The sequence below is a fragment of the Ranitomeya imitator genome, chromosome 2 (assembly GCF_032444005.1).
Source record: "Ranitomeya imitator isolate aRanImi1 chromosome 2, aRanImi1.pri, whole genome shotgun sequence".
NCBI lineage: Eukaryota > Metazoa > Chordata > Amphibia > Anura > Dendrobatidae > Ranitomeya > Ranitomeya imitator.
The window spans coordinates 219,623,296-219,644,600 of record NC_091283.1 but is presented as its reverse complement, the minus strand read 5'-3'; the positions used below and the strand labels follow the sequence as shown (position 1 = coordinate 219,644,600).

At 48.1% G+C, this 21,305-nt stretch overlaps 2 protein-coding genes across 5 annotated transcripts in view; one reads left to right on the top strand and one right to left on the bottom strand.

Annotated features, from left to right (window-relative positions):
* Positions 1-1,047: 1,047 nt before the first annotated feature.
* Positions 1,048-17,428, bottom strand: DNAAF6 (dynein axonemal assembly factor 6). 4 transcript variants are annotated; one of them, XM_069748616.1, is made up of 7 exons: positions 17,399-17,428; positions 12,987-13,116; positions 11,636-11,708; positions 8,498-8,597; positions 8,329-8,425; positions 1,375-1,460; positions 1,048-1,272 (listed from the first exon to the last, which is right to left on the bottom strand). In XM_069748616.1, exons 2-7 carry the CDS (start codon positions 13,071-13,073, stop codon positions 1,143-1,145), a joined length of 573 nt encoding a protein of 190 aa, XP_069604717.1. In that variant the 5' UTR covers positions 13,074-13,116; positions 17,399-17,428; the 3' UTR covers positions 1,048-1,142. The 4 variants fall into 4 exon arrangements, with proteins under 4 accessions (XP_069604717.1, XP_069604719.1, XP_069604718.1 ...); XM_069748618.1 differs by lacking the exon at positions 17,399-17,428 and adding an exon at positions 17,156-17,384; XM_069748617.1 differs by lacking the exon at positions 17,399-17,428 and adding an exon at positions 17,156-17,203 and having other exon boundaries at positions 12,987-13,085.
* Positions 17,429-17,435: 7 nt separating this feature from the next.
* The window catches only part of LOC138662723 (nuclear pore glycoprotein p62-like), a 68,780-nt gene continuing 64,910 nt past the window's right edge, over positions 17,436-21,305 (top strand). The window contains exon 1 of the mRNA XM_069748614.1: positions 17,436-17,512. The gene's annotated coding sequence lies outside the window, so the exon portion shown is untranslated. The remainder of the gene's footprint in view (positions 17,513-21,305) is intronic.

Genomic DNA, 21,305 nt, shown 5'->3' with positions numbered 1-21,305 from the left:
ATGTGCAAACTGTATGGCGACCACCACTACATTATGTGCAGACACTTGCTTGACCGTCTCACTCCCTTTTATAACCGGACTGTTAAAGACAATGTAAAAAAAAAAAAAAAAAAAAAAAAAAAAAAAAATCTATATATATATATATATATATATATATATATATATATATCTCTTCCCATAGGTTGAAACTCTGGAAAAATGTCAGATTCTTACATTACCAGATCAAACCAACATTGCAGTATGAGGATTTTCCAATTGTTTTTGATCATTTTTTTGGGGGTTTTTCATGGTAAAAACTTAGATTGGGGGAAGGGGGCTGTGGTCCGACTATTAGGGCAGTGTCTCTAGCTTCACATGTCAGAAAATTTAAAAAAAAAAACAAAAACACACCCAAAGCATTAAGGCTACGTTCACATTAGCGTTGCGCGCCGTTGCGTCGGTGACGCAACGCACCAAAAACGCTGCGTTTTGCGACGCGTGCGTCGTTTTTTTGACGAAAATCGGACGCACGAAAAATGCAACTTGTTGCATTTTCGTGCGTCCGACGCTAGCGTCGAAAACAACGCACATGTCGAAAAACGCAAACAAAAAAACGCACGCGTCCCCTATGTTAAACATAGGGGCGCGTCGCCGCTGCGTCGCCGACGCAACGCACATTAGCGTAACGCTAATGTGAACGTAGCCTAAGCTCATTACTAGCTGCTGTGGGGAAGGCGAGAAGTTTGTGCAAGTACAGATCACTGGTGTTATCAGATGGCAGCGATGTGAGCCAACTCCAGTCGCTGCTGGCTGTGTAACACTGCCAGCCTCTGCCGAGTGTAGGAGAGGTTCAGGTCCTGAGCCCCAAGCACAGCAAAAATATATACGTGTTAGAATAAAGCCCTTAGTAGAAATGTGTCGGTTAAGTGACTAACTACATAGGTGCCTATATGGCGCACACTCAGCCACTGAGCCTGCTCCATAGACAACCCTCTACCACGAGGAGTCCGTATGTGACATTGGGGTAATACATGTAATCTGTATTACAGGAGATTTATGTTCGATTAATAACTTTCTACATGATTTTATTTTAATAAATATGAAAAAACACAAGAGAAATAAAACGATAACAAGTGGATTGTTAACAATGGATTCTTCGAGTGTCAAGAAAAATTGACGAAGTCCAAGTCTCTGACCACAGCGAGGGTCACCTCCAGGGTTTCTGTGTCCACTTTAAACTGCGCTTTCCCAATTTTCTCATTGACTGGATGGGGGAGGTGTAATCCAAGTTTACTGAGGAAAGAAACATTGTTAGAGAAGGGATTTCTAGCCTATTGATACCGGTCAGTTGCTTCTATGATGAGGGTCGGCATCTTGTGGCCCTCCATTACTTACTATCTGGGGGTACGGAGGTCTAGGAACTTTCTTGTTATGTCCAGTGACATGTCAGAGGCTCTTGTGTTGGGGAGATGGATCTTCACCTAGGATAAGAGAAGATGTCATCTGAGGGTTAAAAATGAACACATTTATATGACGTTTGGTCACCACAACTGTTCTGGCAACTCCATACAGGTGGCGCTCTAGATTTTAAGTCTTCTTTCTCTGGAGAGGCAATTGGCATATTATATTTCCCTAAGGGGCGCATTGCATGGTGAATAAGCCTCCTTACCTTGGCATGCCACTCTCCACAAGGAGAAACATTACCCCTTAGACCCCAGTCCAGAGCCTCACACCTAGCCAGAGCAGATCTCATTCTTGCACTGATGAGAGGCAATACCCTGAAACAATGTTTGCAAATTGAGATTCTGATTTGGCTTTTATCCCAAGTCATACTGCAAGAGTTGCTAAACTAGGAGTTAGTCATACCGGTAATGGTATTTCCAGGAGTCCATCATGACAGCACCACAGGAGGTTGCTCTTCATATCCTTGATAGGGACAGGAACACAGAAGAGGTTAAATAGCCCCTCCCAACCTCCACGCCTCAGTGATTTTACAAAGTACCACATCAGGATGGATACAACACAATTTTATTGAACTTCCTCTCTACATGTTCGTATCACATATTAGACAAGAGTTCAAGGGGGGGCAAATAATGGGTGCTGTCATGATGGACTCCTGGAAATACCATTACCGGTATGACTAACTCCTAGTTTCCAGGTCGTCCACATGACAGCACCACAGGAGAAATACCAAATAACTCCTATTAGGGCGGGATTACAGCTTGGAGGACTTTTCTCCCAAAGCTAGTCTGCTGCTTTGAGAGAACGTCCAGCTTGTAGTGTTTGCAAAAGGTATTTGAGCTAGACCAAGTTGCCGCCCGGCAAATTTGATCCATGGATGCACCCGCACTCTCTGCCCATGAAGCAGATACTGCTCTCAGTGAGTGGGCTTTTAGGTGATCTGGAGGAGATTCACCGGCTGAAATATACGCAGCGCAAATGGTAGATTTGATCCATCTAGCCAGAGTCGCTTTTGAGGCTTTTTTGCCTCTATTTTTCCCAGACATCTGGATAAAGAGATTTGAGTCAATTCTCCAGCTGTCTGTAAGTTTTAGATACTGCAATACTGTTCTCTTAACATCCAGGGAATGAAGAGAACGTTCTTTTTCGTTATTGTAGTTCTGGCAGAACGTAGGCAAAACTATTTCCTGGTTTCTGTGAAAGTCCGTCACAACTTTTGGAAGAAATGAAGGATCCAACTTTAAAACGATGCAATCTTCCTGTATCTTTAAGTATGGATCTGTTATGGACAGGGCTTGAATTTCGCCTTGCTGTCGTTATTGCGACGAGGAAAACAGTCTTGAATGTCACAGATTTTAAGTCTGCCTGATCAAGTGGCTCGTACGGAGCTTTCCGTAGCTCATTTAGCACCAAAGTGAGGTTCCATGAGGGTACTGAGCTTCGTATTGTTGGTCTAAGACGTTGTGTAGCTTTGATGAATCTCATTATCCAGGGATGATTCGCTAGTGGATAGTCATAAAAGGCAGTTAAAGCTGAGATTTGTACCTTTAGCGTACTAGGTCTCAAGCCCATATCAAAACCTGTTTGGAGAAAATTTAGTATTTGAGGAATATCTGGTTGTTGGAGAATGGATATTGGAGTATTGGTCTGTGCACAAAATTTCTTCCAAATCTTCTGGTATATAGCCGAGGTCACCGGCTTTCTACTTTTTTTCATAGTTGAGATAACTGACTCAGACAGTCCTTTTGATCTCAAGATCTCCCTTTCAAGATCCATGCTGAGAGTTGTAGCATCTTTAGATTTTGATGGACCAATGGTCCCTGTATTAGAAGATCCCGTCTCAGTGGTAGAAACACTGGGTCCTCCACCGCCATCCACTTCAGCAGAGGAAACCAGCTCCTCTTGGGCCAATATGGCACTATTAGGATCACTACCGCTAGACTTTCCTGGATTTTCCTCAGAACTCTGGGAATTAGGGCTAGTGGCGGGAACGCGTATGCGAGTTCCATGTCCCAATGTTGAGCCAATGCATCTATGCCAGTTGGATTGTCTCTTGGATTTAGCGAAAAGAATTCTTTCGTTTTTGTATTGCTCCTTGAGGCGAATAAATCTATTTGTGGGGTGCCCCACTGTTGGATTAACTGAGTAAAGATTTCTTCGTTTAGAGACCATTCTGACGGCTGTACCTTCTCTCTGCTGAGAAAGTCCGCTATTTGGTTCTGTGAACCTTTTAGGTGTACTGCCGTGATGGACTTTACGGTATTTTCCGCCCAGGAGAATATTTCTTTTGCTAGTGCCTGAAGTGGACGGTGCCTTGGTCCTCCTTGATGTAGGAGAAAAGCTACCGTGGTCGAGTTGTCTGAGAAGACTCGGATGTGGTGTCCCTGAAGCTCGTGTTGGCACCTTTTTAGTGCTTCCCAGACCGCTCTGAGTTCCCTGTAGTTGGAGGAACTGTCGCGTATCAATGGTGGCCATGTCCCCTGAAGGTATCGACCTTCTATGTGGGCTCCCCAGCCCCTTGAGCTTGCATCGGTGGTTATATTTATGCATGGAGATATTTTCCATGGTTTTCCTCTTTTGAGGTTTTTTTATGTTGATCCACCATGAGAGGGACTGCTTTACCCTGCTGGGTAACCACATCCTGTTGTCTAGTGAATCTTTTCTTCCGTTCCATACCGAAAGAACTTCCTTTTGAAGCGTTCTGGAGTGAAACTGGCTCCACTGTACACTGGGAATGCATGAGGTCATGAGACCTAGAATCCTCATTGCTTTCCTGATGGAGATGTATTTCCGTTTTTTTATTGATTGAAGTTCTTTTTTTATTGACCGTTGTTTTTGGTCTGGCAGGAAGGAGTATTCTAGTTCGGAATTTAGTAGTACCCCTAGAAATATCTTCTGCGTCTCTGGTTCGAGACTCGATTTTTTTGTATTTATTACCCACCCCAGACGTTTCAGGAGTGACGTGGTAATTCCTAAGGATTCTTCCATCTGTTGGGATGAATCTGCGATCAGCAACAGATCGTCCAGATATGGTGCGATGAGAACTTCCTTCTCTCTTAAGTAGGCCATGACCTCCGTCATGAGCTTCGTAAATATCCTTGGGGCAGAGGAGAGACCAAATGGTAGGCACTGAAACTGGAAATGCAGTATTTTCTTGTGGTTTCTTATTGCGAACCTGAGGAATTTTTGATCTGAGGGATGGATGGGAACATGATAGTAAGCATGTTTGAGATCTAGCGTGCACATTACAGAGTTCTTTTTTATTAGCGGTGTAATTGATTTGAGAGATTCCATCTTGAAGCGTTTGTACGCCACCCATTTGTTTAATGGTTTTAAGTTTATTATTGTTCGGTAATCTCCGTTTGGTTTTCTTATGGAGAACAGACTGGAGTAATGCCCCTGAAAATGTTGATGATGGGGTACCGGTATTATGACGTTTAATTCTAAGAGTTCCTGTATGTCTGTTATCAGCCTTTGATGTACTGCCGATGACTGTCTGTGTTACGCAGAATCTCTTGGGGGGTAGATGAGTAAACTCTATCCTGTAACCTTGTGCCACTGTCTGTAGAATCCACTGATTCTGAGTTATGTTCTGCCATCCTTCTTGGAAGTATTGTAGTCTCCCTCCTATATTGTTGGCGTCATTGTTTGCTGGGTCCTGTTGATTGGTCTCGAAAGGAACCTCTTCCTCCTTTAGGGTAGCTCCACCTACCGGACTTCCCCTTGCCTCTGTAGTCCTGTCTTGGGTGGGAGCGAGTTTTTCGGAAGAATTGCGGTTTCTTTGGCTTCTCCTCAGGGAAACCTTTCTTCTTATCAGATGCTTTTTCAAGTAGCTCGTCAAGGACTGGACCAAAGACGTGAGAACCTGAGAATGGAATCGAACACAGCTTGTTCTTGGATTGGGTATCTCCCGTCCACGATCTCAGCCATAAGGCCCTTCTTGCTGCGTTTGACAGTGCATTATTCCGGGCAGCAAAGCGTACGGATTCCGCTGAAGCATCTGCCATGAAATCAGTCGCCATCTTTAAAACTGAAAAGGATTTAAGGATTTCTTCCCTTGGAGTTCTATTTTTAATATGACTCTCCAGCTCGTCCACCCAAAGACTCATGGACCTTGCTACAGAGGTAGCCGCTATATTCGTCTTCATAATGGCGGCTGACGATTCCCAGGCTTTCTTAAGAAGATCTTCTGACCTCTTATCCATTGGGTCTTTTAACCCTGACGAGTCCTCAAAGGGAATAGCCGTTTTCCTTGTGACTTTGGCCACAGGAATGTCGATCTTTGGAACCGACTCCCAGACTTTAGTCTCTTCTGGGTCAAAGGGAAGACGGTATTTGAAGTCTCTCGGGACTACTAATTTTTTCCCCACATCTTCCCACTCTTCCATTATCATTGCAGTTATGTGATTGTTGACCGGGAAAACTCTATTCCTGCGAGTTCTCAGGCCCCCAAACATCTCGTCTTGAACTGATAAAGGCTCAGACGAGTCTTCTATTTTCATAGTGCTTCTTACTGCTTTTAGCAGTATATCCGTATTTTCGGATGAGAACAAGTATTTCTTCCGTTCTTCCGGAAGCACAGTTAATGTATTGTCCTCTTCGTCCGAGCCCGGATCGGAATAACCTGAGACCTCTCCTTCCTCGGAACTCACATCCATATCCCATCTAGGCCTCCTTTTAGGCCGCGGAGATTGGGGTGGCACCATAGTAGACACTGTGGCTTGGACTTCGTCTCTAATCATAGATTTAATATTATCTAACAGCGAAGCCTGCTCGTCTTTGAGAAGTTTAGCGATGCATTTTTCGCATAATTTCTTGTTATAGCCCTCTGGGAGTTTGGTGGTGCACAGTGGGCATCTAATAGTCCTTTTTTTAGTAGTTGACCTCTCGGGAATGTCCTTATCCTGAAATGTAAAGGAGATCCCTGTAGGTACAGAACTAACTTTTTGGAATGCATCCCGTACCACATACTACTCACATGGTCCGTGTGCAGCTCTAAGGATTGGACGTCTGGGCGAGTAGCACCTTCCATGTTACTGGGTCAAGTGTGCTGTCAGATGTCAGTCATTAAGTAGCAATCTTACCCGGCTTCAAGACATCTGATTCGTCCTCCTTCCGAGCTCAGCTGCTGGCCTCCACGGTGATTTCAGGTTCCCAGCTGTACTGCGCATGCGTCATCTGGAACACATGCAGACCAGCCTGGGACCTGGAAACCGGCGCATAATCTCAGCCATTGCGCTCTGATCTCCCCCTGCAGCTCCCAGGCTCCCCGGAAACAACCGGCGCCGCCGACCCCCGGAATCCGGCCACGCCCCCCGGAAGTTGTCACCCCCGGCTGGAGCGCCGGACGTTAGGGGAGCGATGCCAGCAGCGGCCGCACGTGGAGCCTGAGGGAGCGCCGGACACCGCCGCCGCAGCCGCTGCCTCAGCGCCCCCTTTGATGAGGGGATGAGGCAGCGCATGGGAGCAGACAGCTCGACCTAGTCGCAGAGGGACCTCCAGCGGTATCGTGCGACTTCAGGAGTCGCCAGACTCTCACGGCCAGAGCCCCCTCCAGGAGGTTGGACCGCACTCCGGAGCTCCTGCGCCAAGACCTGACCTCGGATCAGGTAAAGAGAAAACCTAATCTTCTGGAGAACTCTCTCCTGCGTCTGTCCCTGATAGGGACAGGAAAAACACTGAGGGGTGGAGGTTGGGAGGGGCTATTTAACCTCTTCTGTGTTCCTGTCCCTATCAAGGATATGAAGAGCAACCTCCTGTGGTGCTGTCATGTGGACGACCTGGAAAAAGGGTTGATAATGACTTAGGATTGCCGCTTCCAACAGGTGGCGCTATAGAGTGCAAGTCCTCCTCCCTCTGAAGAGGCAATTTGAGTATAAAAATGACAGAAATCCTCAAGAAAAAAAGCCAATAAAGATGAATACCTATCGCTACTATTGGGGCATCTAACCATTTTTGCCTCCAGTTCCTAAATACCACTTAGCCATGAGTCCATAGGACTAGTGTGGGCAGTAGGATTCACTCACTTTGCTAGCCCTCGGGTAGCGTTCACACAGGCACTGCAGTTTATTGCTTTCCACAGCACCAGAACGCAAACATAAATCCTGGCCTTGTCCAGGCGCTAACTACACAGTATAAAGCCCGACTACGTCAGAAACTGCTGAGCTAGCCCCAGTCTGGTATAACAACTGCCATAGGAACCACTCACTCGTTTCTCCAACTTCAGGACACATCCAGTCTGGTCAGCTTCCCCAGCAGACTGACTGATGAACACCTAGCCTGGTTCTATGCAGATGAGCCAGGTGCACTAATAAACCTTCGCCTACTTGGCATTGCTACAATAGCTAAAGGTTCCTGGGAATAAATTATTTCGCAGCCGATGAAGACCCACAGTGTCCCACCAACCTGATGCCGTTTCGCCTTGCTTCTTCCAGAAGCAATGAGGCAAAAAATAGTGCTCATCGGCTACAGATTAATTTACTCATGGGAAGCTTTACCCATTTGTAAGGACTCAGGACAATGCAGCTGTGATCTAGCTTTAATGGTGGTGATCGGTACTCATCTCATTATTGCCAGCACTTGCCTTATACTCTACACTACTGTGTGTTTGACCCTTATTTCTTTGGTTCCTTCAGGCTTAAGTGTCAGTTTCCCAGTCATTTTAAAACACTTTCCACTCAATAAAACTATGAAGTCCATTGTTGTTGCCTGAATCTGTTGGTCTCCTGGGATTACAGACCCTCTTCCCAGGCTGTGGGTATTCTGTGCCTGACAGGAGGAAGTCATTGTGTGACCCCAATTCACTTACGGGGACATCAGAACTACAGCACACTTGCCTAAACATCTCAGGAAGTTTACAATACCGTTCCTGGCATCCGGGCCCCTTACCACTAGATCCTCGCAGCAGGCTGTGGACGGGTTCTTCCGGCTCAAGCCCATGAAGAGATCTTCACTTCCAACCCTCTGCTTAAAATGGATCTCGTACCTGAAAGAGAGTTAGACGCCTGTATGTGTGCACTCACAGCCCGATCTACTCATCTACGGGGTCTCACTGTACTTTGGCTGTTTCCTCGGGTCCAAGGAGTCATCAGATTGGGAGCCATCAGGAACTTCAGTGACGCTCCATATCGCCTTACTGCTCTTGTCCTTCTGAAATGCTGTAAGGGAGGAAGGCAGGTCAGGGTACAGGTCAGGGACAGTGTGCAGACGCTTCACCTTGGAAAGCAATCAATAAGGCCATGTTCACACGTTGCTTTTTTATGCAAATTTTCAGTGGCGTTTTACAGAGCAACTGCAAAGTCAGATTTCAGAAATCTCAAGCACAGGTTTTTTTTTCTTCACCGTTTAATCAAAGCTGTGTTTTGTTTTTTTTTTTATTAATAGAATGCAGAATGTCACTTCACCCATTAAGAGTCATGGCTAGTGCAAAAAAAAAAAAAAATTTGCAGGAATCAGGATTTGCTGTGTTTCGGTGCCCAAACCTGATGAGGTTTAATCAAATTGTTTGTATTTTTATGTACCAAAGTTTAATCAGCCTGCACAAGAGACAAGGACGGAGCAAACACTCCACACCTGCTTTTTTTGACATTGCTTTTTTACTGACAAGAGAGCAGGCTTTGCCTGTCCAAAAAAAGCTGCAGTGTGTGAACACAGCCTAATGGACTGAAAAGTGTCTAAACTACAAGAAAAAAAAAAAAAATGCATGGCAATTGTAAAGAATATTTTGCATTGTACTAGCTGCCTGATGTACACTGACCAACGTCTAAGGAGAAAAAGGAGGTTGGGGAACCTTGACCAATATACGTCTCCAGATCACACCTGACAGAGCAGCCATTGCCATGTGACCCCCCTCATACAGAGCTAGCGTGTCAGGTTCCATGACTTGGACCTCATCATGGTCTTATACATGGCTATGCAGTAAGGTTTGCCCCTCCTCTCTGGTGAGCATCTCCCCCTTCCTTTTTAGGGCTTGTGCACATATTGTGGAATGGGGGAGGGTGAGGATTTTGGAGCAGGTGAAAACCACTGCGGAATGGGTCACACTTGTGAGTGCAATGCAGGATTTCGGGCGAGTATCTCACATCAATACCCGGCACTGCCGCCGGAACTTCAGCACATAGAACTACATACAGCCGCAGTGTCGGGGATTGATGCCAGATTCCTGCACTGCACACCCAAGTGTGACCCGGCCTCAACCAGATATCTGTAAAGTCCGTCTACAGCGTCGAGAAAACACAGCAGAGCATAGAAGAAGCCATCCAGTGTGTAAGCGTGATAGTACAGGCTCTCCTCCAGCCTCCAAAACAGTTCCTCCCTCATCATGGACAGAGATGAGTTAACCCTGGGGCAGAAAACAAAACAAAAAAAAAAAAAACCCACAACCAAAAACCCACCACACATACAACATGGCGTGCCACCCCCCCCCCCCCCCCCCTCTATGTTTAGACAACCAGCCTTGCTAGAGATGAGAAATACATATATGGGAAGAGAATAAATATATATATATATATATATATTAGTGCAGGCAGCATCTGAGGAATACTCCCATTGACATGCTGCGGCTCGTAAACCTGCACCGTGGGAGCGTTTACCTAGAACGCAGCAGTGAAGTGCACTGTGCCCAGAACGCTGGTGTTCCGGATCTTGGGCACATACCCTACGGCCCCTTTCACACAGTTTTTTGCCACAGTTACAATCTGTCAAAATTTTGACAGGATGGATCTGGCAACTAATACCACCGGATCGGTTTTTTTTTTTTTTTCCACTCAGACTTGTATTAGCGACAGATTGCCTCACGTTTCAGCCGTCATTCCCCGGATCTGTTGAAAGTTGTTTGGCGGCTGCAGACACACAGAGTAATGTTTTTTGTTCATGTAAAAAAAAAAAAAAAACCCTGGTGTGAAAGGGGCCTTATCCAGTCATACCGCACAGAACCCTGTTCAGCCTTTATTTGGCCATGAACTGCCATGGCAAACATCAGGACCACACGGTCATGATCTCAGGGTGCCGATTGGGTTAAGGAGGAAGCCCCCACACTGGTAAGCATCTAGAGGCTGTAGTCACTATTGACAGCAACATTTAAGGGGTTAAGTGTCCATGATCGGTGCCAACACTGGTCCTGGCTGATGCGGCTGCTGGATTGTCACCTGTCAGGGGATGCTTGTCTTATATCTCCGGTCAGTGAAGAGATGCACTGGTGGTCACCAATGGGTTAAGTGTCTGGAGTGACAGCGACGACCACGGACAAGCGCCCAATCCAACGCTGCACTTACAGAAAAAAAATTATATATTTTTGCATCACTTTATTCTGAGAGCTATAACTTATTTTTTCAGCCGATGACGCTGTACGGCAGCTTGTTTTTTTGCTGGACAAGATGACGTTTTCAGCGGGACCATTTTGATTGCATTTTATTTCACTTTCCAATTGGTATGATTAAAAAAAAAAACAAACAAACAAACTATGCTTTAATGGCATTCACTGAAGGGGTTAAACTAGCAGGACACTTAAAGATCGGGTTGTTCTGCACTTTATGCATTTGTTTATTGTGATTGCAGTGCACTACACCTATAGTGAAAGTGTCTGACCCCAAGCTGTGAGCATAGCATTAGAAGCTTTCCGTAGCTTGGTGACCTGGGAGTTGCCATGACGACTCAAGTCACCATGGCAACGATACACCCCCCCCCCCCCCCCCTGTGCCGGTGTGAAGGTAGTGGGAGCTCCCATCCATCTGCCTGTCTCCTGAATATTGAGATAGTGCTCGATTGCAGCATTTATGGGGTTAACAGCCAGGGGCGACACGGACACCACTCCAGGCTGTTGGTGCAGACCCTCCGCCACTGGCCGGGCCGAGCTGCTGCACCGATGTTTAAGGATCTCCTGCACGATCAGTCACTGAGATAACGGACCGATCTGAGTGCGGGGACCGACGGCGTGGACCCCCGCATCTTCCCGTGCCGATCACCTGTCACTGCGGGTCTACGGTGACAGTTCAAGGTCACAACGGACACAGCACCTCTGACACCTGGCCATGAAGGGCTGTGTCAGTCATTGGATGTTAAGGGGTTAAACAGTAACAAACACCGTAACCCACTGACTTCCATTGGCGAGTGTCAGAACGGCAGCAGCACGCTGAGCACAATGAGGTATGGGGGCGAGAGACTTGTGCAGCAATTCATACAGATCACAAGTACTTACAGGCGGCAGCTTTGTTCTCCGGCTCTACAGGCCCAATGTTCCCTGGATTCATCCCGGAGCACGCAGAGAGGCTCTGATTGGGAAAAAGCAACAGAAATAAGACACCAAGTGACCGACAAGGAGCACAAGGAAGCAGAGCCCATGTATTCCGGCTCTGGATGACTGCCAGGGGGCCACCAGGATATTTTACACATTCCCCAAACTAATAATCCCTTTAATATCTGCAATTGATCTGGTTATAAATGAGATCAGTGAATTAAAAAGCCATCAGTCATCTCTGCCGTGACCATTAAAGAAGGACAATCTATTGGGAAGATCTTGGATGGAATCCAGGGGGTCATTATCATCATGTAATTTTCTGCTTTAGGCTACTTTCACACTAGCGTTTTCTGCAATCCGTCACAATGCGTCGTTTTGCAGAAAAAACGCATCCTGCAAAAGTGCTTGCAGGATGCGTTTTTTCCCCCATAGACTTGTATTGACGACGCATTGCCACACGTCGAGCGACGGATGCGTCGTGCTTCTGCGGACCGTCGGGAGCAAAAAACGCTACATGTAACTTTTTTGCTCCTGACGGACCGCTTTTTCCAACCGCGCATGCGCGGCCGGAACTCCGCCCACACCTCCCAATGGGGCAGCGGATGCGCCGGAGAAATGCATCCACTGCCTCCATTGTGCAATGCGCTAAACGCTAGCGTCGGAATCTCTCCCAGACGCATTGCGAAGAAGCTGAAGTTTGTCGAGGAAGAGTCAAAATTTGGACAAACCATTAATGGCAGTCTGATTCTATATACAGCTCACGAGCGGCCAGAACCGTGTGCTCAAGGGTAATGTGCACCACAACTTAGGAATATGCCCCAATGGGACGCTCAGGATGTGTGGATTTATAAAAAAAAAAAAAAAAAAAGTTTGTGTTGGATGTGTTGAGTTGTGAAAGACTACTTGTAGAAAGTGAGGAGGTTCTCAGGATGGACAATCCCTTTAAGCACAACTTCAATCCTTAGAATTGGTGATGAGCATTAGGCTGGTGGCGGCTCCTCACCCGGATCCCCCCCGTGATCGGCAGATGTGTGCAGTGAGGCGGCCGCTGCAGATCCGCAGCCTATCTGCAGGTCACAGATGCCACACGTGCCCATTGTAACCTACGGGGCTGCGCACAAGTCTTTCCCGGCAGCCCGGATGACAAGGACCAATACCAGTGTGTGAGAAGCGGACAGCACACGGATGGTCCCGGTACACATCTAACACTAAGTATAGGAGAAGCTTCGTCACACCAGGAAGAGCGTGATCGCACCAGTGAATCCCCCCATACTGGTGAAGGATCTCATCTTTCTGGAATCTCGTCACTTACTTCATTGTCATCTCCAGAGTTGTTCAGCAATTCACACAGAGCCTCAATAGATAACGGGGAGGAGAAGTCGCCATGACGGTGATCCATCACTAACAGAACCTGGACGGATAAAATAATAAAAAGGGACGGTCTAAAGAGGAGGGGAGAAAAAAAAAAAAAAAAAAAAGTTGTATTAGCACTCATAACTAGTGGAGACAATCACCCACACGTCTGTGGGGGGCTCGTTACTCTGCATAAGACGAGCGATGTAAGCCGAATAAGGGCAGCGAGCAGAGGGCGCACTGCACTTCATGGCCAGTACTAAGATAATACACGTTTAGGGGCACAGAACACACGGCGTACGCCCCGCACATACACTGTCACAGCTTAGAGGGGGATACTCCCCCGGGATACCTCTGCTGGGACAGAAGGCACAGGCAAGTGATGAGACGGACCCTTCAGGAATCACCGGCCTCATATACCTCATATACAAGGAAGCAAGACACGGATTACAGAGGAAAGGCCTAAGGCTGCCACTGACTGCACATGAGAGACCTGAATAACCAGAGGTGAGCTCAATGCAGCCCACCCAACACCAGCCTGGCGCTCGGCAGCCCACCCAACAACAGCCTGGCGCTCGGCAGCCCACCCAACAACAGCCCACCCGACAACAACCTGGCACTCAGCAGCCCACCCAACAACAGACTGGCACTCGGCAGCCCACCCGACAACAGCCTGACGCTCGGCAGCCCACCCGACAACAGCCTGGCGCTCAGCAGCCCACCCGACAACAGCCTGGCGCTCGGCAGCCCACCCGAGCCTCTTTACTCACCACTGCTTTCCCAGGAGCACACAGCACAATCAGCTGTGACCTCGCCCTTTATACCAGACCTGTCCAATGCCGGTGATTAGCCACAATCATCCCAAACATGGAGCAGGGAAATACGGCCCCCTGGTACCAAACTGCCCCTGGTACCAAACTGCCCCCTGCCTCATTCACACCTCCGACTTTCGTGCATTGTCAGAATAGAAGTTGGAGCTTTTTTTTCTCCATCTCATTAACGTCTGATGGAACACATCTCTCCATTGGGCCTGAATTTGGCCTAATTTACCAAGACGTCCCCAACAGCGGATATTAATGCAGTGCAGGCCGCAGCGGCCGCCATGGTCTGGGTGGGGGCAGCACAGGTAGAATCCACTGATGGCCCTTCCTGGCTGGTGGAGGGTCACACAGATGTGGTGCCCGGTGTCTGTCCTACATCAGTGCCCCCTCAGGGACAGGCACCCAGTCCCCCGCACTAGAGGGCCACATTTCATCTTTCTGCAGGATGCAGTCCGGCGCCTTACTATTCCCTGGGGGGCTACAGAATGGGCTTCCTATTATCTGCTACATATACACAACAGAAGCGGCTGCTGTAATGTGACCTTCCACCAGCTAGGGGGCGCCACTGGCCTGAACTGTATGCGCTGCAATGCAGCAAGCACAGGTAGCTCGGCCGGGGCATCATGGGAGCAGATCCAGCTGCACTGCGCTCCTCACCCAGGAGACCGGCCACCTCTGACAGACCGCACTGTGTCAGCTGCACTGTGCTCCTCACCCAGGAGACCGGCCACCTCTGATAGACCGCACTGTGTGTCAGCTGCATTCTGCTCCTCACCCAGGAGACTGGCCACCTCTGATAGACCGCACTGTGTCAGCTGCACTGCGCTCCTCACCCAGGAGACCGGCCACCTCTGATAGACCGCACTGTCTGTCAGCTGCATTCTGCTCCTCACCCAGGAGACCGGCCACCTCTGATAGACCGCACTGTGTGTCAGCTGCATTCTGCTCCTCACCCAGGAGACTGGCCACCTCTGATAGACCGCACTGTGTCAGCTGCACTGCGCTCCTCACCCAGGAGACCGGCCACCTCTGATAGACCGCACTGTCTGTCAGCTGCATTCTGCTCCTCACCCAGGAGACCGGCCACCTCTGATAGACCGCACTGTGTGTCAGCTGCACTGTGATCCTCACCCAGGAGACCGGCCACTTCTGATAGACCGCACTGTGTCAGCTGCACTGCGCTCCTCACCCAGGAGACCGGCCACCTCTGATAGACCGCACTGTGTGTCAGCTGCATTCTGCTCCTCACCCAGGAGACTGGCCACCTCTGATAGACCGCACTGTGTCAGCTGCACTGTGCTCCTCACCCAGGAGACCGGCCACCTCTGATAGACCGCACTGTGTCAGCTGCACTGTGCTCCTCACCCAGGAGACTGGCCACCTCTGATAGACCGCACTGTGTCAGCTGCACTGCGCTCCTCACCCAGGAGACCGGCCACCTCTGATAGACCGCACTGTGTCAGCTGCATTCTGCTCCTCACCCAGGAGACCGGCCACCTCTGATAGACCCATCTGTGTGTCAGCTGCACTGTGTTCCTCACCCAGGAGACTGGCCACCTCTGATAGACCGCACTGTGTCAGCTGCACTGCGCTCCTCACCCAGGAGACCGGCCACCTCTGATAGACCGCACTGTGTCAGCTGCACTGTGCTCCTCACCCAGGAGACCGGCCACCTCTGATAGACCGCACTGTGTGTCAGCTGCACTGCGCTCCTCACCCAGGAGACCGGCCACCTCTGATAGACCGCACTGTGTCAGCTGCACTGCGCTCCTCACCCAGGAGACCGGCCACCTCTGATAGACCGCACTGTGTGTCAGCTGCACTGCGCTCCTCACCCAGGAGACCGGCCACCTCTGATAGACCGCACTGTGTCAGCTGCACTGCGCTCCTCACCCAGGAGACCGGCCACTTCTGATAGACTGCACTGTGTGTCAGCTGCACTGTGTTCCTCACCCAGGAGACTGGCCACCTCTGATAGACCGCACTGTGTCAGCTGCACTGCGCTCCTCACCCAGGAGACCGGCCACCTCTGATAGACCGCACTGTGTCAGCTGCATTCTGCTCCTCACCCAGGAGACCGGCCACCTCTGATAGACCCATCTGTGTGTCAGCTGCACTGTGTTCCTCACCCAGGAGACTGGCCACCTCTGATAGACCGCACTGTGTCAGCTGCACTGCGCTCCTCACCCAGGAGACCGGCCACCTCTGATAGACCGCACTGTGTCAGCTGCACTGTGCTCCTCACCCAGGAGACCGGCCACCTCTGATAGACCGCACTGTGTGTCAGCTGCACTGCGCTCCTCACCCAGGAGACCGGCCACCTCTGATAGACCGCACTGTGTCAGCTGCACTGCGCTCCTCACCCAGGAGACCGGCCACCTCTGATAGACCGCACTGTGTGTCAGCTGCACTGCGCTCCTCACCCAGGAGACCGGCCACCTCTGATAGACCGCACTGTGTCAGCTGCACTGCGCTCCTCACCCAGGAGACTGGCCACTTCTGATAGACTGCACTGTGTGTCAGCTGCACTGTGTTCCTCACCCAGGAGACCGGCCACCTCTGATAGACCGCACTGTGTCAGCTGCACTGTGCTCCTCACCCAGGAGACCGGCCACCTCTGATAGACCGCACTGTGTCAGCTGCACTGCGCTCCTCACCCAGGAGACCGGCCACCTCTGATAGACCGCACTGTGTGTCAGCTGCACTGCGCTCCTCACCCAGGAGACTGGCCACTTCTGATAGACTGCACTGTGTGTCAGCTGCACTGTGTTCCTCACCCAGGAGACCGGCCACCTCTGATAGACCGCACTGTGTCAGCTGCACTGTGCTCCTCACCCAGGAGACCGGCCACCTCTGATAGACCGCACTGTGTCAGCTGCACTGTGCTCCCCAGATCCCCCAAACAGGAGGCAGAGAGGGTTTCTCACTGCTTCTGCCCCCAGATGGCGGCATACCCAGCGCTGAGTGGACACACACTGACAGTGCTTCCTCCTCCGCACCCAGTGTGTAGGGAGGGGGCAGGATCCGCTGAGTGTCCTGTAATGTAGGAACATGTATTCATGTAACAGCGCCCCTAATAACGCTATATGGGGGGCACAGAGTGAAGGGACTATAACCCCCCGCCCCCCACTATAATGACTGTAAGAAGCGCACAGTGACCCTGACCTGACACCGGGGACTTCACACAGGACAAAGCCCCGGACACTCCCGGGGAGGAACATTAGTTACACATGTGAACAGCACGAAAAGTGACCCAGCAATTATGTGTGTCTTATCATCTGCCTCCAGTCACAGGGTGCGCATTTACCGCAGGTACCGCGAGTCCCGCCGGTGTCTCCGGAGCGGTCCCCAGTATGTTTCCACAGCAACATGGTTACTATGGTAACAGTCAGCTTCCGCTCCGGTACCGAGAACGACCTCGGCATGTGCCTTTATGTTCTTAGAGGAAGAAGCTGTGAACTGGGAGTCCAGCAGAGCCGCAGCTTCCCCCGGAGCATACGCACAGGAGTCCGGACGTTTGCGGTAACGGCTCTCCCGTCACGATTCTTACAGGCGCTGTTCTGACACCTCAGTGTATAGAAGGTCCTCACCGGATCACGTGGTGTGGTTACGTGCGTGACGTCAGCGCGTTGCTTGTCTGTGGCGCCGGGAGCCGTGTGACTGCGGTTGAGCCTAGAGTGTATGGGCTCCTTCCAGGTCCTGACTGCAGCCCATACACTCTAGCCGGCTCACTGGTGAAGATGCTAGACTGTATGGGCTCCTTCCTGGTTTCCTGACTGCAGCCCATACACTCTAGCCGGCTCAGTACTGAAGACGCTAGAGTGTATGGGCTCCTTCCAGGTCACCTGACTTCAGCCCATACAGTCTAGCCGGCTCACTGTGAAGATGCTAGAGTGTATGGGCTCCTTCCAGGTCCTGACTGCAGCCCATACAGTGTAGCTGGCTCACTACTGAAGATGCTAGAGTGTATGGGCTGCAGTCAGGTATATATTCTTGAAGATAGCAGACTTTATGGGCTGCTGCCTGGCCCTGACTGCAGCCTATACATGACACTAGAATGTATGTGCTCCTTCAAGGTATAAATTATTAAAACCAGCAGAATATATGGGCTCCTGCCAGGTCCTGACTGCAGCCCATACAGTCTAGTCAGCTCACTGGTGAAGACACTAGACTGTAGGGCTCCTGTCAGGTATATATTATTGTAGATACAGACTGTAGGGCTCCTGTCAGGTATATATTATTGTAGATACAGACTGTACGGACTCCTGTCAGGTATATATTATTGTAGATACAGACTGTACGGGCTCCTGTCAGGTATATATTATTGTAGATATAGACTGTACGGGCTCCTGTGAGGTATATATTATTGTAGATACAGACTGTACGGGCTCCTGTCAGGTATATATTATTGTAGATATAGACTGTATGGGCTCCTGTCAGGTATATATTATTGTAGATATAGACTGTACGGGCTCCTGTGAGGTATATATTATTGTAGATACAGACTGTACGGGCTCCTGTCAGGTATATATTATTGTAGATATAGACTGTATGGGCTCCTGTCAGGTATATATTATTGTAGATACAGACTGTACGGACTCCTGTCAGGTATATATTATTGTAGATACAGACTGTATGGGCTCCTGTCAGGTATATATTATTGTAGATACAGACTGTATGGGCTCCTGTCAGGTATATATTATTGTAGATACAGACTGTATGGGCTCCTGTCAGGTATATATTATTGTAGATACAGACTGTACGGACTCCTGTCAGGTATATATTATTGTAGATACAGACTGTACGGACTCCTGTCAGGTATATATTATTGTAGATACAGACTGTATGGGCTCCTGTCAGGTATATATTATTGTAGATACAGACTGTATGGGCTCCTGTCAGGTATATATTATTGTAGATACAGACTGTATGGGCTCCTGTCAGGTATATATTATTGTAGATACAGACTGTACGGACTCCTGTCAGGTATATATTATTGTAGATACAGACTGTATGGGCTCCTGTCAGGTATATATTATTGTAGATACAGACTGTATGGGCTCCTGTCAGGTATATATTATTGTAGATACAGACTGTATGGGCTCCTGTCAGGTATATATTATTCTAGATACAGACTGTAGGGCTCCTGTCAGGTATATATTATTGTAGATACAGACTGTATGGGCTCCTGTCAGGTATATATTATTGTAGATACAGACTGTACGGGCTCCTGTGAGGTATATATTATTGTAGATACAGACTGTACGGACTCCTGTCAGGTATATATTATTGTAGATACAGACTGTATGGGCTCCTGTCAGGTATATATTATTGTAGATACAGACTGTATGGGCTCCTGTCAGGTATATATTATTGTAGATACAGACTGTATGGGCTCCTGTCAGGTATATATTATTGTAGATATAGACTGTACGGGCTCCTGTCAGGTATATATTATTGTAGATACAGACTGTATGGGCTCCTGTCAGGTATATATTATTCTAGATACAGACTGTAGGGCTCCTGTCAGGTATATATTATTGTAGATACAGACTGTACGGGCTCCTGTCAGGTATATATTATTGTAGATACAGACTGTACGGACTCCTGTCAGGTATATATTATTGTAGATACAGACTGTATGGGCTCCTGTCAGGTATATATTATTGTAGATACAGACTGTATGGGCTCCTGTCAGGTATATATTATTGTAGATACAGACTGTATGGGCTCCTGTCAGGTATATATTATTGTAGATATAGACTGTACGGGCTCCTGTCAGGTATATATTATTGTAGATACAGACTGTATGGGCTCCTGTCAGGTATATATTATTCTAGATACAGACTGTAGGGCTCCTGTCAGGTATATATTATTGTAGATACAGACTGTACGGGCTCCTGTCAGGTATATATTATTGTAGATACAGACTGTATGGGCTCCTGTCAGGTATATATTATTCTAGATACAGACTGTATGGGCTCCTGTCAGGTATATATTATTCTAGATACAGACTGTAGGGCTCCTGTCAGGTATATATTATTGTAGATACAGACTGTAGGGCTCCTGTCAGGTATATATTATTGTAGATATAGACTGTACGGGCTCCTGTCAGGTATATATTATTGTAGATACAGACTGTATGGGCTCCTGTCAGGTATATATTATTCTAGATACAGACTGTAGGGCTCCTGTCAGGTATATATTATTGTAGATACAGACTGTACGGGCTCCTGTCAGGTATATATTATTGTAGATACAGACTGTATGGGCTCCTGTCAGGTATATATTATTCTAGATACAGACTGTATGGGCTCCTGTCAGGTATATATTATTCTAGATACAGACTGTAGGGCTCCTGTCAGGTATATATTATTGTAGATACAGACTGTAGGGCTCCTGTCAGGTATATATTATTGTAGATACAGACTGTACGGGCTCCTGTGAGGTATATATTATTGTAGATATAGACTGTACGGGCTCCTGTCAGGTATATATTATTGTAGATACAGACTGTACGGACTCCTGTCAGGTATATATTATTGTAGATACAGACTGTATGGGCTCCTGTCAGGTATATATTATTGTAGATACAGACTGTATGGGCTCCTGTCAGGTATATATTATTGTAGATACAGACTGTATGGGCTCCTGTCAGGTATATATTATTGTAGATATAGACTGTACGGGCTCCTGTCAGGTATATATTATTGTAGATACAGACTGTATGGGCTCCTGTCAGGTATATAGTATGGTAGATACAGACTGTACGGGCTCCTGTCAGGTATATATTATTGTAGATACAGACTGTACGGGCTCCTGTCAGGTATATATTATTCTAGATACAGACTGTAGGGCTCCTGTCAGGTATATATTATTGTAGATACAGACTGTAGGGCTCCTGTCAGGTATATATTATTCTAGATACAGACTGTAGGGCTCCTGTCAGGTATATAGTATGGTAGATACAGACTGTATGGGCCCCTGTCAGGTATATAGTATGGTAGATAGACTGTATGGGCTCCTGTCAGGTATATATTATTCTAGATACAGACTGTAGGGCTCCTGTCAGGTATATATTATTGTAGATACAGACTGTAGGGCTCCTGTCAGGTATATATTATTGTAGATACAGACTGTACGGGCTCCTGTCAGGTATATAGTATGGTAGATACAGACTGTATGGGCCCCTGTCAGGTATGTATTATTGTAGATATAGACTGTACGGACTCCTGTCAGGTATATATTATTGTAGATACAGACTGTAGGGCTCCTGTCAGGTATATATTATTCTAGATACAGACTGTAGGGCTCCTGTCAGGTATATATTATTGTAGATACAGACTGTACGGGCTCCTGTCAGGTATATATTATTCTAGATACAGACTGTACGGGCTCCTGTCAGGTATATATTATTGTAGATACAGACTGTAGGGCTCCTGTCAGGTATATATTAT

Excerpts from the sequence above, each read along its gene's own strand:
- DNAAF6 (XM_069748615.1), bottom strand. The coding sequence starts at position 17,069 with ATGTTCCTCCCCGGGAGTGTCCGGGGCTTTGTCCTGTGTGAAGTCCCC. Across the intron at positions 8,598-11,635 it reads GGAGAACAAAGCTGCCGCCT|CATTTCAGAAGGACAAGAGC; the intron begins GTAAGTACTTGT and ends CCTCCCTTACAG. Across the intron at positions 8,426-8,497 it reads GACCCGAGGAAACAGCCAAA|GTACGAGATCCATTTTAAGC; the intron begins GTACAGTGAGAC and ends ACTCTCTTTCAG.